Source organism: Drosophila miranda, chromosome 3, assembly GCF_003369915.1.
Source record: "Drosophila miranda strain MSH22 chromosome 3, D.miranda_PacBio2.1, whole genome shotgun sequence".
In the NCBI taxonomy this organism is placed as follows: Eukaryota; Metazoa; Arthropoda; class Insecta; order Diptera; family Drosophilidae; genus Drosophila; species Drosophila miranda.
Window position 1 is genome coordinate 10,345,727 of NC_046676.1, and position 16,941 is coordinate 10,362,667.

The 16,941-nt window shown below is 51.6% G+C and overlaps 5 protein-coding genes across 6 annotated transcripts in view; 4 read left to right on the forward strand and 1 right to left on the reverse strand.

Moving 5' to 3' along the window:
• LOC108160655 overlaps positions 1–2,167 on the forward strand; it is a 40,794-nt gene extending 38,627 nt beyond the window's left edge. The window contains exons 5-6 of the mRNA XM_017294791.2: positions 722–1,180; positions 1,275–2,167. Of these exons, the coding sequence (XP_017150280.1) occupies positions 722–1,180; positions 1,275–1,293 (478 nt within the window). The 3' untranslated portion in view covers positions 1,294–2,167. The remainder of the gene's footprint in view (positions 1–721; positions 1,181–1,274) is intronic.
• A 54-nt stretch (positions 2,168–2,221) lies between these two features.
• On the reverse strand, positions 2,222–5,896 carry LOC108160652. Of its 2 annotated transcripts, none has more exons than XM_017294786.2 (8): positions 5,730–5,896; positions 4,874–5,658; positions 4,553–4,815; positions 4,154–4,490; positions 3,456–4,072; positions 2,846–3,392; positions 2,521–2,775; positions 2,222–2,462 (listed from the first exon to the last, which is right to left on the reverse strand). In XM_017294786.2, exons 1-8 carry the CDS (start codon positions 5,753–5,755, stop codon positions 2,452–2,454), a joined length of 2,841 nt encoding a protein of 946 aa, XP_017150275.1. In that variant the 5' UTR covers positions 5,756–5,896; the 3' UTR covers positions 2,222–2,451. The 2 variants fall into 2 exon arrangements, with proteins under 2 accessions (XP_017150275.1, XP_017150276.1); XM_017294787.2 differs by having other exon boundaries at positions 5,734–5,895.
• A 1,937-nt stretch (positions 5,897–7,833) lies between these two features.
• Positions 7,834–8,747, forward strand: LOC108160981. Its single transcript, XM_017295284.2, has one exon. The coding sequence runs from the start codon at positions 7,942–7,944 to the stop codon at positions 8,719–8,721; it is 780 nt and encodes a 259-aa protein (XP_017150773.1). The 5' UTR covers positions 7,834–7,941; the 3' UTR covers positions 8,722–8,747.
• Positions 8,748–8,753: 6 nt separating this feature from the next.
• On the forward strand, positions 8,754–9,694 carry LOC108160982. The gene has a single exon (XM_017295285.2). The coding sequence runs from the start codon at positions 8,943–8,945 to the stop codon at positions 9,588–9,590; it is 648 nt and encodes a 215-aa protein (XP_017150774.1). The 5' UTR covers positions 8,754–8,942; the 3' UTR covers positions 9,591–9,694.
• Positions 9,695–14,833: 5,139 nt separating this feature from the next.
• On the forward strand, positions 14,834–16,660 carry LOC108161012 (adenosine deaminase 2). Its single transcript, XM_017295321.2, has 2 exons — positions 14,834–15,918; positions 15,988–16,660. The coding sequence occupies exons 1-2, from the start codon at positions 14,947–14,949 to the stop codon at positions 16,609–16,611; spliced, it is 1,596 nt and encodes a 531-aa protein (XP_017150810.1). The 5' UTR covers positions 14,834–14,946; the 3' UTR covers positions 16,612–16,660.
• Positions 16,661–16,941: the final 281 nt, after the last annotated feature.

The window sequence follows — 16,941 nt, forward strand, 5'->3', positions numbered from 1 at the left end:
TTCGTCGGGCCCATGGCGTTTTCCCAGGCCCTCTCCCCTCTCGGCAGGCCTCTCCTCCGTTGGTTTTTCAATATTTTTGCCAATTTACTTGCCATCAGGCTTCGCCGTTTCCCAAATGTTGTGTGTCTGCCTGTGCCTGTGCCTCCGCCTCTGCCTGTGCCTGTGCCTCTGCCTTTTGATTTTTTATTATTATTTGCGCGATTTTGCACGTGGCATACGAGGAGGCATACGCGCGGCCTGTGTATGCAAATAAACGAAAAACTGCAGGAAACAAAACACGGAAGTTGCCCAGGAAGCAACGCAGGAAGGAAGGAAGGAAGCCAGGCAGCGCCACAGAGCCAAACGTTGAAGGTTCTGTGGGTTGGGGACTGTGTCTGTCCTGGCTCTGGTTCTCTGGTTCTGTGCCTGCACGATGGCTGGCAAAAGGCAAATTTAAATTGAAATTTTCCACAGTCGATGTGCTGTAGAAATAACAGACGTGAGCACACGGCAAGAGCACCTTGATGTGTGCTTGATGTGTGCTGGCTAATGGATGTCGAACCTCTGAGGCACATTCTTGAGAAATTGAATATCAGGCAGGCAGGCAGGCAGGCAGGCAGCCAATTAATATCGTTACTCGAATTCCATCAAGTAGGAATTTTCGGGGAAATAATAGACGTACTCCAAATTGCGTTTAATTAATCTCAAATCCATTCTCTCCTCTCCCCTTCTGCTCTTGCAGCTACAGCGGCGGCAACAATAGCCAACAGCCACCGCAGTTGGGCAGCGTTGTGCCCAAGAACGATAAGCACGCCATCTTGCAGAGCATCGCCAGCAGCTATCGGCGTGCCACGGATGCCACAAATATCAACACCACCAACCTGACGGCATCCTCCGCATCCGTATCCGCACCACAGTCACGGTCACAGCCACAGCCACAAACAGAGTCCCAGGCCCCGTCCGTGGCCAGGGGAAATCTATCCCGTCGTCGCTCCCAGTCGCAGAGGCGTCGCGACTGCCGCGTCAGCCACTGGTCGGAGTGGACGGCCTGCAGCAAGAGCTGTGGCATTGGGGAGATGCATCGCTATCGGAAGGTCATCAAGCACGGCAAGCGGGGCGGCCGCCCGTGCCCGGCGCTACAGCAGTCCAAGTGGTGCGGCACCGAGCGCAACTGCCACGGCCCCCAGACCTACTTCAACTGGTAAGTGGAGGAGGAGGAGGAGGAGGAGGAGGAGGAGTCCTTTGGGGACCTAGTTAATATTCCATTCAAATAACTCTCCCGATCCCCGCCGCAGGTCCGACTCTGACACATGAACGAGCCCCGGAGTGGAGCAGGCGCAGGCGATATAAATATAATTTTAATTTACGGCGTAAGAATTGCTTTTTTTGTGCGAACAAGAAGAAGGAACAGCAAAGAACAGGAAGGAGGAGCAGGAGGATACCTGCCCCAAAAATGAGATTTTAATTTAAATTTAGATTACGATACGAAATTGATTTTAAAGCAGCACCAGAGCCATGACATCCCAGAGACATCACTGGAGAATTGGGGTGTATGGAGAGAGGAGGGTGGATAAAGGAGAGTGGAAAACTGGAATAAATTGCATATGAAACACAGAGGAGCAAGGGGAAGACTACTGACAATATTTAACACAAAAAAAGGATTTAGACAAAGACAAGAGGCAGATGGGAGGCCGAAGGGAGGCCCAAGGATACATCAGGCCCGCAGCAGTTCGAAATTTTCAACCTATTTCTGATTTCAGCCTCATTTTGATTCGACTTTCAGTTGCTTTAGCTCTAAATAATATATGTAAAAATCAACACAAAAAAATATATGATATAAAACCAAACCAAACAAAAGAAAAAACAGTAGACGTACAAAGCATAGAAAGCAAATCAAATTAAACAACAAGCGTGAACATTTGCATATACCCAAACAAGAAAACCCAAACCAAGCCGGAGTAAGCCCCAAAGAAGGAAACCAAACCAAATACAACAGCGCCACACTTCGTCACAACCGTACGGGGAAGAGGCCGTAGACCGGAGTGTATACCGAAGTGCTTACCGGAGTGTATACCGGAGTGCGTACCGGAGTGTCTGGTGGTTCAGCAACTAAGCTAATATTAGACGTAAACTAAGCTAATTGATAACATTAAATGGATTGCAATAAAAGTCAACCACAAAACCGGAATCTGGCATCAGCTAGATTTGGGTTTGGGAATCACTGTTTGGAAATACATGGGGGGCCGTCGTGACAGCTAATACGTTTATTCCGTTCTGTGATCATTTTCAAAGTCATTGCTCGCGAAACATAAGAGCTCTCTCAACAGTCTATAGACTCTTCTGTGTCTCCAGTGACCATCACCTCGAGATGGATGCTGTTTGATAGTTCTGTAACTTCACCCGTAAGAGTAGTAGATATAGCTTTGAAGTGTTGTGGCCTTCACTCCTCTATAAAAAAGTCCTTGGGAACTGTTAAAAACGAGCTGCAAAATACAAGATTTCTAAAATAAATTTCAACTCAAAATTAGTTCTCAGTCTCACCAGATGGTATCCGATTGTGCAGCCTCACCATAGTGGGCAGAAGGAGCTTCAGGCTGCCGGCCAGCATGATGCAGAAGCCGGCCATGGCGAATGCAGCCGAGTAATCTTGGGTAGCCTCCACCAGAATGCCACCCAGAGTGGTGCCAATGAAGACGCCCATGCCCATGGCCAGAGCTGTAATCCCGAAGGCATTGGTCAGCTTTGAGAGTCCCAGGTACCGCACATAGATGAGGGCCCGCAGTGTGGCGTACACAGCTAAGGGTCAAGGATGAGAGGTCAGAGATTTGGGAAGTACAATACTCCCACATAGGCCTCCCACACCCACCTGGTGCCAAGCCATAACAAAAGCCGTACACCAACTGGAACCAGACAACATCGGAGCCACAGAAGGCGCTGAGGAACACGAAGAAGCCCCCAAAGAACATGCCTCCGCCACAGATGTAGGTAGTCCAGGCGCGCAGCTTGTAGGCCACGAAGCCGCAAGTGATGCGCATCGCAAAGTTCGTGATCCCGATCGCTGGCGCAATCAGGTTGCTATACTCGGCTGGAACCTCCGAGCGGGCCTTGGAGTAGACAAAGGGGATGTTGAAGCCCATCGGGTAGAAGAAGGCCGACGCCACCAGCACCCGGAACTCGAACGACTCCAGCAGGTGGTAGTCGAAGAGCTTGTTGAGGGCCTTCACGATCTTGTTCTGCAGCCAGTGGCGCCTGTTGATCGGCGGTCTCCTTTGCATGCGAATGCGACTGATCGATTGACCAGGTCGTTCCTCAAAAGGAACCGGCGACTCCACTCCAGAACTGTTCGGGAACTTCTTCTTTTCGTCGCTGGTGTAGCCCTGAATATGGGCTATGCCGTAGGTGGCCTTCTGGGTCTGTGTGAGGAGAGTGACAAATGGGCATTATGTCCCCGAAAGGAGGGAAGGGGACACACTCACATGCTTGGTCGGACCCAGTAGCTGCATCTCCTTGCCCTCGAGCTGCTCCGTGCTGTGGGGCTTGTCGTAGTCGACGGGGCCCGTGTAGAAGAGATCCTCGCGCAGAATCGGATCGGTGCGGATCACTAGGTTGCGATCCTCATCAATGGGGCGCTCCTTTTCGTCCTGCTCCGCCTGCGTCCTCGTGCAGCAGGGCGAGATGCGTCGAAAGAATGGCGTTCGCTTCGGCTCCAGCTCGTACTGCTCCAGGATGGTCTGAGTGTCCATTCTCGAGACGGAATCGCGCATAAAGTTGTGCACATAGAAGTTGCCGTAGTACTCCTCGGAGCTGGAATCCATCTGGCCCATCGGCTTGTTGAACACGCCCACCTGCGTGGGCGCCACCTCGACGTAGGCGCAGGCAATCACAAATATGATAATGATCAGGGACACGTGCACCCGGAGCACGTTCCGCCAGCCGATCCACGGGACCAGCCAGCTGTTTAGGAACGAGAAGACCACGATGCCGGCTCCAGCGCCGGAGCATGAGAAGCCGCTGGCCAGCGCCCGATACCGCTCGAAGTAGTAGCCGATGATCAGCTGCGAGCTGACCCATATCATGCTCAAGGACGGTCCACCTGTGGGTTGTGGGGGGGGTGGGAGCTGCGGTGTTTATAGTCGGCGCTCGCACTGTATGGGAAGGGGGAAGGGCAACCTACCAATGACGCTATAGAACATGATCAACATAGTCAGGCCCGTGCTGAAGCTTGCTGCCAGTATGGACAGGGCTGAGATCACTGCTCCGGCCATGGCCACCGGCCGAAAGCCGTAGCTGTTGATCAGGGCGCTGGAGAAGGCGCCGCCCAGGAAATAGCACCCGATCTGGATGCTGGCCACGAGCACAATCCGCGAATTGTCGGCCCCGAATTCCTTGGCCATGAAGGGCAGCAGGATGCCGATGGAGAACACAATCCCGTCGACGATCAGCTGGGCCAGGAAGCTGAGGACGAGCACGACCCAGCCGTAGCCACCGTCGGGCGGGATCACCATGTAGATCTGGCAGATCGGTTTGGTCGGATTACTCTCGGCGGACCTGCAAGCCGCATTCACTCACTTACAAACACATACCCCGCGTGCAAGGTGCCGGCTGTCAGGCCCAGGCTCTCCTTTCGCTTCCGTTTGGAGAAACTGCTGGTGGAAGAATCGGTCAGGTCCGTGAACTGCCCGACCATCATGTTGTCGATCGACTGTGGGACATCTGACTCCATCTCCTCTAAGCGTCGCGAGACGAGCGATATGCGATTCTCCGGCGGAATGCTTTCCGTGCCACGGACATAGAGCGACTCCTCCGAATCATCCCCCGGCAGTGCCTTGTTGGGTCCTGCAAGAACCCAAAACCCACCCTTAGCACACGAACATGTCCTGCCTCGGCGACTTACTCTTCTTGAAGATCTTCGCCGTCTTGGTGATCAGGATCTCGTGGTCCTCAAGGTCGTAAGACTCCGGCTCACGGCTGGTAGTGGTACTGGTGGACTCGATGTCGCTCTCTTCCAGGAGAGCCTCCTCGGACTTCACGCGATCGTTGGCCTGGGTAGACGGCTTGGGCCTTCGAACAGAAGGAGTGCTGTGAGCACGGCCCTTATCGGTGCCGACCGCCGTGTCCACCAGGCGAGGCGGCGTTGGCCTCTCCGCTTGCACAAGGATGTACACTGGTTCCACGTAGGGTAGCTCGGAGATGGGTTCGACGACAGACGGAGCCGTCGGCACTCGCTGCGAATCGGCGGTGCTCACTCCGGTGTCCACCAGACGGGGCGCTTCATGGGAATCTGATTTGACAAAGATTTGGGGCACCCGTATCCACCGCTTAGACGGCTTACTCTTGGAGTCGATATCCCTCCGCTCCATCGGTTTGGACTGCTGATGGGTTAAGTCCATGGAGGCTCTGGCTTTTGTCGGACTCCGACTCCGACTCCGACTCCGTTTTCGCTCCCTCGATGGCGGAGGTGCTGTGGGTTGTGCCACGACATTCTGTGGTACCCTGTGGCCTGACTCACCCGCATCTGGGACGTCCTGCCGCTCCCCATTCGCCGCATTGGAAATATTTTGATCCACGTTCCGTTCCTCATCGTTTGACGTCGTCTGCAGGCCCTGTGTTCCGGTCATCGTACCCCTACTGCCGCTCCCACTTGTCCCCGGCTGCTCCACGTCCTGTGACGGCGTTGGGCTGTCGGGTTCAGCAGCGAACGGATGGGAAGTTATTTCGACTGGCTTGTGCTCCCGGACGCACACACTCACCTACCTCGTTTACGCTCCCTACTCATTTTTCGAGTCTGGCACAGCGTTTCCCTGACATTTTTCACAAATCTCTCCCTGACTGGCTGCGTATCCGTATCTGAATCCGAGTCCGTACAGAATCCCAGTCCTAATGTCAATGCCTGAGCGCGAACTTTTCGCGGAGCGGGAAGCCGTCTACGTGTCTGGCTCTGATATGAGAAATTCCCTCCCGCCTGCTGTGATGACTGGGGGGCGGGTGTGCTCTAGTTCCGTGGGATGTCGCCGAGCATTAGCTTCACTCGGTTACCAAATGCTGTCCTGGCTGCTGCCACACGCACGTGACAGGCAGTCTGCCACACACCCCCCCCCCCCCCCCCCTCCCCCCCTCCAGAAGCTCCACTCCACTGGAAGTTGGTTTTACTGTTATATTGCTCGTTCTGTTACTTTTCGCCCCCATCCCGGACCGAGTCCAATCTCAATCGCAGTCCCAGAGTTCGTATATCCCCTCGCGGTTCCCGTTCCAGTTGCCTGTTTATTTTGGAGCAAAACAAAATTGCATCAGTGCAATTTCATTGATTGCAAGTAAATGAAATCATTCCGTAGTCGTCTCACTGCCAACTTTCAGAAGAGCAGGACACAGCACAGCCCCCGGAGTGCATTTGTGCTTTAAGGGGGGAACTGCAACATTTTGGGGCACGGAACGAGCGCTTTGCTCTGCTCGCAAGATAGTTCCAAAGAGAGTTCTCTCTCTCTCTCTCTCTCCTGTCAGTTACTCAAGTCAGTCGCTCAAAAGCCACACTGAAGTCAAGAAGGAGTGGAATACCGTGCCCATTTCCGGAATTTGTTTGCCGAACAATCGAAACAGCTATCTTAAGCGAATAGTCTAGGGGATGCCATCACTGAATTTGTATGAGAAAAAAACTTTACGCAAAAGATGTGACAGATAGATAGATCCCTTGCCCCAGTGGAATATTCCCGCAGGACTGTAGAAAATTTGAGATGAAATTGAATGGAAAGGGAAATGGCCATGAAAGGTGCTCCAAGAATGGTGCTTTTAATGAACAGCGTCAATCGCCATTCAGAGCTCCCCTCCATCGCATGGATGCCCAAAACTGAAGCCTCTCTGAAGTGAATCAAAGCCCCTGCCACTCGAAAACTTCTCAAAAATGCACTAATTAATTAGCGTACGCTGTTTAACAACCAGCGGCCGCTGTGTGCTGCACTCTTGGCCACTCTTGGGGCCCAGTCCCCTCCCTCCCCTTTCGCGGCGTCCACTTGAGGGGCAGCTGCCCTCTGTTTTCACAACAACTCTATGCGGAAATTGTTTTTTCAAAAGGTTCGCTCGTACGTGCTGGCTTTTTTATGGCCATCGCGCTTTGTTTTCTCCCCCCTCCCCCCCCACCGACCATTTTTGTTGTTGTTGAGATTGGGATTGGATCTGAAGCGGATGCAGGGCAGAGGCTGTGCTTGGGGTGGAGGTTGGGAGAACGCCTTGAAATCGAAACGCCAGAAAGATTGCGCTGCCAAATTGTTAACAGCAATTGACCCAATTTTATGGAGGGGCCCTCATGCATGGCCGACCAGTGCACTGGCTGCCCTGACTCCAATAAAAATATCGGCGTAAAAGCGAAAACGGCCCTGAGAGCTTCAGAGGTTTTCGGGATTTCCCCCCAGCATTTTTTTGTTTTTTTTTTTTTTTCTTCCGTTCCGAACTGTTGTTTCGCCGCTGCGCTCTGTTTGCATTAAACAGGCAGCCAGGAGGTTGAAAGGGGGAGGGGGCTTGGCCATGTCTATTTTTTCTTTATTACGAATGCTGTTGTTCGGATTGGGGGGGTGCCCGCTAAGGGCACAGCAGTGAGGCATTCAACAAAACGAACGGGAACGTGAATCAACAAGGAAAATCCATTTGGGGCCGAGGGGCTCTCAATTGTCAAGGCTATCGCGAGTCCAACCAGCAAAACTATTGCCAAACATTAAGTATATCCTTGCAGCCGCTTGCCCGCTACGGATACTGAGGATACAACGCTGTGTTTCAAGGAAAAGGGATTCCATCAGTGTTTGCCACTTGAATCATAGGTATTTCAGTTCATATATCCAAGTCCCAAAGGGAACGGAAACTCCACACTATCAGGCTACCTTTGAAAGATACTTTCAACACCACGAACCCCCACAACACTTGAAATCTGTTACTGTTTTGGCTCCGCTGTCTAAATTTTCGTGCATAGACCTCGTCATGTTCGCCAACGCGCTGCCCATCCGTGCCAAAATCCTCCGTGAAATGTCCTACATGAGAAGGAGCCTGCTCGACAGCACGCTCAGGCGCCGGATGATGCCCATGGCTGGGTGGAGCAGCAACAGCACCGACGATTGGGAGCCGATTCCGTGCCATTATCGTGTGACCAATAACCCTGCCTGTAGTCCCGTTGCAGTGGGCCGACCCGTGTACTTTCGACGGCCGGAGAACTGCAAGACGGACGAGGAGCTGGCCGAAGAGCCGCGTAGCTCTCTGGGAGTGTATGCGCGGTGCAACATTCCGTACAGACCCCAGGCCAAGCGCATGAGCTCGTGCGGGAAGCGCCTCGACAAGACCATGTACCGGCCGAGTCCTAGCCTGCACCGCGTCTACCAGCAGCACTGGGTGGAGGAGAAACGCTACCGGAAACCGCGACGCAGATGCCGTATCGTTCCGGCGGAAGTATCGATGCGGCTTCCAGGGAAGAAGTGCGACGAACTGCCCAAGAAGATTTGCCACGTCTACGCTTGCATCAAATGCCCGAAGCTGGCTGACTTCATACACCGAAGGTGTCCGAGGGTGAGGATGTGCCACTGTAAGCCCGTGGCCGGCAACACCAGCTGCCGTCGCGGCCCCAAGCACAACAAATTCCAGCGACGCCGCACCCAGTATCCCAGTTACTCCGAGTGCCTCTCCGAGACGAATGCAGCGAGGCCCTGTGAGTGTCGCTGCTTGGCGGCCCCACTACTCTGCGATATATTAAGCCTCGCCAGGGACTAGCGACGACCTCAGAACAACATTTAAGGGACAGGACATCACTCAGAAGCGAACCAAGTATGCCTCGCCAAACAGCTCATAGGCCTTGATTGGGGATGGGGATCCGGCTCCGGCTCCTACTCAGTCCGATCGTGTCGTTTGGGTCGTGAACACCTAACAAATTATCTTGTTCGTTTGTTCCGTAGTCGGCTTCTTTTGGCTCCCGTTCGAAATTCCTGTTTGTGATGAAACTTCTCCGAGGCCTCGTGGGTCGGCTGGTGGCCATGCCCCAGTGCACGGTGTCCCTACTGAGTAGGTCGCTTACCACCGAACAGAAGCTGACGGCCCGGCGCACAAAGTACACATGCCCGCCCAGGAGCCCGGCGATCGTGTGCGACGAGGATCCCTGTGACGGCGCCCTGCCCCGAGACCTCACCGAGTACCGGCCCAGCGACAAGGCCCTGCGGAGGTACCAGCGCACCTGGCGGGAGAGCTATCCCGTGCCGCAGCCTCACTTCCGGAAGAAGAAGATCTATCCGACGCAAGCGAGACGATCCCGCGGCACGATGAACAGGCCCCAGACGGCGTGCAAGCCGGACGTGCCCAAGCAAACCGGAGCCCTCAAGCCAGAACAGCTGATGGACGTTCAGAGGATCGGCGTAATGCCCTGCTGCAAGTTGTCTTCGATCCACTGTCGACCTGTGAGGAACCCTCCCTCGTGCAAGCTCAACTTCCGGCCTTCGTGCTGCACAAAGCGACCCACGAAGTACCCGAGCTTCTCGGAGTGTCGCAAGCACGAGCTCCAGGAGCCGATTCCGTTCTGCGAGTGCGCCAAGGAAACCTCGATCTGCGATATGTGGGCCTACTATCGCCGCAGATACAGGGGCTGGTGAAGCTGAAGAACTGCCTGGATCGCAAACAGAGGAGGAGTATTTTGGTATACTTTTAAATAAAGCCCTTCTTGGCATGTCTTAAATGGCGATGGCCTGAATTCTGATTTGGCTTAGAATTCTTTTCTTTGGAACACACTAGAACGTTTCGGAACAGATTTCTCTCGGCTGGGATTTGTCTTTTCCTCAGATTCACTTGCTTTTAGTTTTTTCCTCAGTTTTCTTTAAATGTTTTATTTAAAACTGCGAAATGCGAATGGGAGTAAACTGCTGATTCCGCTTGATGGTTAATTCCTGGTCGTCAGCGAAATCCCTGTATCCTGCTCTATCCTGGCACACCCTCTGCACCTCCTCATTCTTTCTCCCTGCAGCTCTTCAGCTGGAGTGCTCTGCCGTGCAATTCCTAAAAGGGATTTGCATGCCGCTGAGATGTTTATCGTAAATTGTTGCCGTCGTCGTCGTCGTCGTCGTCTTTCCTTTCCCGGCGGCGGCCCTGTCGTCTGGCGGCGCACAAATGTCAACGGCACAAAGCTCTGACGTTTACATTGAAAGTCACTTTGGGTGCCAGACAGAGACGGAGACAGACGGAACACACAACAAAGGCAGACGACAGTGCGGAAAAGAGACGGATCCAGAGATGCAAAGAGAGACGCAAAGAGAGCCAGAGACGGGAGGGAGCGATGGGCTAATGAAACGCGCCAACAAAATGCAATGAATTTTTATTTAAATGCAAATGTTTACTCTCTCCCTTCTGCTGCACCTCGCCTCAGCTCTACTCCAAGGAAGTGTTTAATTGTTGAGCAGAGCAGAGCAGAGGAAAGACACCCCACGTATAAAGCCGAGAATTTGCCAAACATTTTCCCCTATTGCTGTTTGGGTAAAAAGTATGCCCTGGAGTGACATTTAGCACAAATGAAATGTATGGCTAGAAAGTTGTCTATTTCTGTGCCCAAACAAATAATTTTATTATAAAAGTTCTTCGTGTTTTTTGTTTTTTATCCCCATGAATGGTGCTTGTTTGTGTCGGCTCGTGGCTTTTGTTGAGTAATAGATACACATGGTGGTGTGTGTGTGTGTGTGTGTGTGGGGGGTGTGTGTTGGAGCATGTGTTGTATGGAATGTTAAGTGAGATATATGTCACCAGGAATTGTGGTGAAAGGACAGACAAAGAGCTTGCCGAAGGGATGCGAATTGTGTTTACTCTATGGAAATGTGGCCATAGACCATTTAAAAGCTCTCCCTAAAAGAGAAGCCAAAGTATTGTGAGCCTCCATTGGTGCAAAGGAGACAGACCCAAGAGCAGGGGAGAGCGAGCTTAGAGAAACGGATATCAGAAGAGAGGGAGCTTAATCCATAGAGAAAGCTTGCGGAAAAGATCTCTCATGAGAGCTTACAGAGTTGAAGATTCTTCTCCCAATTGTCGCATAGACTTTGCTTATTCCCTCCTCCCATCAATCCCTCATTCCCTCCTCCCATATCCCACTCGTACTCGTACATTTGCGTATGTATGTAGATTACTTATGATAAGGTTTTACGACTCTGAAGCCCAGTTGCTCGCCGGATTAAAAGCTTTTTGCGGTACGGTTATGCAGAAGATTTTGGTGGAGCAACGCTACGAGCTGGAGCTCAGCGGTCGGTCCAGCTAGGGCCTTAGGCGGGGCCAACGACAGCAAACAAACAAATTTAGTTATGGACCAACAAAGTTGCCATGCCTTTTTGCTTTACAGCTTGGCCAATTAGTTGGACGACAAGGACAAGAACGAGGACGAGGACAAGGACTACGATGATGCTGCCACTGCTGCTGGCGTCTTAATTGCACGTGCACTCTTAATGCAAGCTCTGTGCCACCGCATGCCCCTTCCGCTGTATTCGTATATGTGGCAGTGGCAGCAGCACCCACACATAACCATAAATGTAAAATGCCAAGGGTGCTCCCTCCCCATGCCCTCCCTACTCTTTTTTCCGCTACTGTTTATACACTTTGTTGGCTCCGTGTCCGGCTCTAAATGCCTGTTTCCCAGCTTGCTAGATTGTTAATATTATTTTATAATTTCTTTTTATTACTCTTATGGCTGCCCCCCATGCCCCATGCTCCACTCCATGGCAATGGCAATGGCCGTAGAGTGCCGTAAACATGTACAGATCTTGGGGCCACCATTTGGCTAGTCAAAGTGTGGCCATTAAATGTTAACCAGGCAATGCCCACAAAACGCTATATGGCCGGTGTGGGGGGTCAAGTGCGCAGGGGGGGGATTTTAACATCCAGAAATTGAGCCATTTAACCCCGAGAACTAAGGAAGTACCTGGCAATTAAGTATTGCCGAGTATTAGGGAATTTTAAAAGGACCAACTAGGATGGGGATCCACAACCGTACAGAAATGCACCTTGCCTGATCTTCTTGGACTTTGGGCCTGGCCTTGACGTTAGTTTGTTTGTTTAAAAAATTATAAGAAATAGTTTACTCTTCTAAAAATAAGACAGTCTTATAGAAAATTATTCCTTTATCGGATAAGTATATTTCTACTTTAAAAATTGCGATGGAAAACCTCTTGAAGCAGCACTAAAGTCTGGCACTGTATATCCTTAAAAACTATAAGGAGGATGACTGAGTACGGATTCGCACCTAATATTCTGACAGTGTACGTGTCTGTAGGGTCGTTATTCAGCAGAGGAGCAGTAAATACAAGCTGCTGTTTCCCCCCGCCCAGCCATCCTGCCTGCCTCCTGCCACAGTTGACATTTATTGGAGACGCGATTCTATTGACATAATTCGAATAGGCAACAACGTGCCACGCAATTGAAATGCCTCAAAATGCAAATTGCCTCAGTGGCTTCAGTAGGCAGGGCAGGGCAGGGCAGGGCAGAGCAGGGCAGGGCTTTGAAGACAAATCAATTTGATGAAATACCAAAAGTAGAATGAAACACACAAAGGAAGAAATAGAGACAGACACAGGACCTGACAGTGTGTGTGTGGGGGCGCCCATTTTCGGGCATTGTGCGAATGACAATGGGAAGAGATAAAAACGACAGCCACAAGCCGCGGATGAGCATTGTCTCAGCTCCAAGGGGCAGGAGGGAACACTGGGAGTGAGTGAGTGGCGTTTTGTGGCAAAGAGTTTAAACAGCTGTTGTCAAGCAACGGACTGTGGACGACTCCGAGCTCCGGACTATGGCTTATCGCCAGCATTTTGACGACTGGCGGCAGTCGGTTTAATTATGGCATTTAATTCCGAGTCCATTGTTTGGCCATCTCGGCCGGAGGACAAAAACATGCAACAGTTTTTGTTGCTACCAGTCCCTGTTACCAGGCGGAAGTACATTTGTCCCCGTCCGGCCGACTGCATATCCCGGAAGTTTTAGCACACACACATGACTGTCCTTGGCAATCCATGGAGAGAGAGATACAGATACAGATAGAGAGGGAGTCCTGATAATGAAGGCATTTTTGGAGACTGGACCCCGCTTTAAAATGCCGTTTATGAAACATGTGCCGGCATTTATGCATATTAAATTAGCCAGCTTAGGCGGCAAAATAAACAGGCCAGAGGCCTGGCACCGAACCCTTTTTTATGGCCTGCGAGAACTGTGTCTTATTCGCACACATTCCGCTTAATATTCAGAGGCTCAGCTGGCTCAGACCCTGCGCGCCTGCCACATATACATATACATATGTATACGGAAAGTGGAAAGAGCAACAGAACGGTATTATAGTTGTTTGGGGGCAACTTAAAAACGCATGTTGAAAGTTTTCAAGTGTGAATTGCTCTTCATTTTGGCCAACAGACCGACGCCCGGCCCGAACGCACGAAGGAGGAGGAAGGCCGCTTGCTGCCGCCTTTCGTTGCCTACTTTTGTGCGCCAACGTATGTACATCTGGATCTGTGTGTGGGTGTGTGTGTGTGTCTTTATGGCCCCATGGTATGGGTGTAACAAAAAGAAACATAAAATAAAATGGCAACGGCAGAGATGTTTTATAAAAATTTATATGAGCATAATTTGTAAATGCAAAAAGGAGCAAGAAAAAAAACACACATCACATCTGAAAAGGAAAGGAATGGAAAATGAAAAGATGGAAAAAGAGATGTAACCAACGCCTTTTCTAGGGCGTGGTGCCTGTGCACGGCGATGAGGAGGCGGGCAAAGAAAACTGAAAATGGTCTTTAGATGTAGATGTAGGAAAGAACACATATTTCCAGAGAGAGAGAGAGAGAGAGAAGGCAGGTCCATTCGGATGGCCAGAGATGGAGGTGGAATGGGAATTCCCTGGGAATTGGAATGCTGGAAATTTAAGAAATATTTTAGTTAATATCCGACTATGGACATGGCATAGTCGTTGCCACAACCCTGATGTAGATTGAAATGCATGGAAATATGGAATCGATAGCATCTAAGGCATAGCATAAGGAAATCTCTTGGACCCATAAATACCCTTTAAACTCTGATCTGAAGGGAGGAAAAGTAATTAAGGAGCACTCTTCCAGGGACTCATACTCTTATATTCTGGTAGCTCCCTGGCTTGTGGCATGTGGCATGTGGCAGTCAATTAAGATGCAAATTGTTTTTGCATAAAATCAAATTTCGTTTTCCGGCAAACAACCAAAGGAATATCAGCTTGCCACTTGTCGTGTGCCTCTGTTGTTGCACCAACAAACAAGGTGGGGCAGAGTGGGTGGTGGCATCAAGAAGAACCCCGAACATTGGCAAATGCTTAAATGTCGTTCAAGTTTTCGAGTTAAGTGCACTCCATATGCAATCGACACATGTGTGCAACAAAACTCGTTAACACTTGAAAAGTTTCCATGGGCCTTGGGGCATCTCTGTTCCCGACGAAGACGTGCCCCCGAGAAGTGCCCCACGTCTTTGTGTGCATGTGTAAGTAATGTAATGCTGCTGAAAAAACACTTAAGCAGAATATCCAGAGTATGTATGTATGTATGCTCCAGCCAAGCGAATTCCCACAGTTCAGAGTGGTTCATCCATTTTGTTGGTAGCACAAATCATGGATGGGGGCGCGGCAGGGAGCTGTGTGGCCTTTGGGCATCATATATTCGTGGCAGACAGCCCCACATGATTGACAAGTGGATGGTGCAAGAAAAACACTATCTGGAGAGCTCTGCCCTCGAGTAACCCAATACAGAGATACAAAGAGCTCCCCAGGCGGGGGGAAACATTTTTAGTCCTGCGATCAGCAGTAGGTTCCCCAGAGACTTCCCAACTTCCAATCAATAAAGATTATTCAATCAAAATGTATGTGTTTTGCTGGCTCTCAAAATTGACTTTTCAGTTTGTTAAATATTCTAGTAAATTCCCTGAAAATATTCACACCCTTAGAAGTGCTATAGTCCTTTAGTTAGCAGGATGTCAGGCCTGTTTCGGCCACAAAGGATTGCCGGATCGATGCGTCTATTGCACGAGGTCACGGATATCCTGTCGTTGCGGGAGATAATTGGAGCCACGAACCTGCGGAAGAGCACGCCCGAGGAGTACCGAATACTGCGCGACATTCTCACCTCCTTCGAGCGGTACCGGGGAGTGGGCAACGACATCCAGCTGACGCTGCAGGAGCGGGCTGCCAACGAGGTGATCATGTGCGAGAAGAAGAGGGAGTACCAGAAGGGCATCCTGGACCCCAGCAAGTTCACGCCGGGCCACCACATCTTCCAGGTGCTGCACAAGATCCGCAGGTCGCCGCTCTTCAATATACTGACCAAGATGCCCAAGGGGGGGGCCCTCAAGGTGCACGACACCTCGTTGTGCAGCACGGACTACCTCATCCAGCTGATGTACAAGGAGCACCTCTGGGTGTGCACCATCGACGAGGGATGTTGCGTGGTTGAGTTCCGATTCGCCGAGCAGAAGCCCACGAAGGGCCTTCACCCGGAGGGCCAGTGGGAGCCGATGGAGCAGCTCCGTGAGCGGCGCGGCGAGGAGAACCTCAACAACTACCTGCGGCGACGCTTCAGCATGTATCAAAAGGAGAGCTTCGAGAACAACGCCGAGGCCTGGCGCCACATGATGGGAATCTTCGATCTGCTGGATGGCCTCATCCAGTACGCCCCCGTCTGGGCCGAGTACTACTACCAGGCCCTCAAGGAGTTCCACGCGGACGGGGTGCAGTACATGGAGGTGCGGACCACGATGCCCCAGCTGTACTGCCTGGACGGGCAGAAGCTGCCGGTGCGCGAGACCGTCCAAATCTACCAGGACGTGATGAAACGTTTCAGGAAGGACTACCCGGACTTTATCGGCGCGAAGCTCATCTACGCCCCGCTGCGGCATGTCCAGCCGGAGGTCGTCGGACAGTATGTCAAGCAATGCACCGAGCTAAATGTGAGAGGCAGCGAGAGAGCCTGTATTCTGCATTCTGTATTCCGTATTCCTTTGCCTTTGCCTTTGCAGAAAGAGTTCCCCGGCTTTGTGATTGGATTCGATCTGGTGGGCCAGGAGGATGTTGGCCATCCGCTGAGCCAATTCGTCGAGGAGCTGATCAAGCTGCCCGACAACATCAACTTTTACTTCCACGCCGGACAGACGAACTGGTACGGCTCCCACGTGGACGAGAACCTGATCGACGCCATAATGCTGGGCACGAAGCGGATCGGACACGGTTATACGATCACCAAGCACCCGCTGCTGATGCAGCTGGCCAAGTACATGAACATCGCCCTCGAGGTGTGCCCCGTCTCCAACCAGGTGCTGCAGCTGGGCTCCGACTACCGCAACCATCCGGCGGCCACGCTGATCGCCGAGAACGTGCCGCTGGTCATCTGCTCGGGCAGTCCCGCCTTCTGGTGCGCCTCGCCGCTCTCGCACGACTTCTACATGGCCTTCCTGGGCATCGCACCCATGAACGCCGACCTCAAGTTCCTCAAGCGCATTGCCAAGAACTCGATCCGGTACAGTGCGCTCAAGGACGAGGCCAAGGCCAAGGCCATGGAGAAGTGGAAGAAGAACTGGGAGGCGTGGATCGACGATGTTGTCAAGAACAAAGACAAGACCCTCCAACAGGCCCCAGCCAAGTGAATAAAATCCAGGAACTGAAGTTCGTATGCCACATAATCTTATGTTTAATTCTATGAAGGATCATACCTACTGCTATGGGATGCCCATGCCCATTTAGTGCCATTTATGTTATCAAGATTGATATTATCTTATCGCTTCCCTGCTGATAGTGTGAATGTTATTGTGGTTCACCCCTTTTTATCTCACAAACTATCGGCCGTAAGCCGCTTAGCCACACTATTGGCCATACCTAAAGCACACACGGGCTTATCCAATTACGTAAAGTGGCGCCTTCTCTCCTCCCCCATACGTCTTGGTGGGGGAGGGGGGTTTACTTTTCCCTTTATGCCA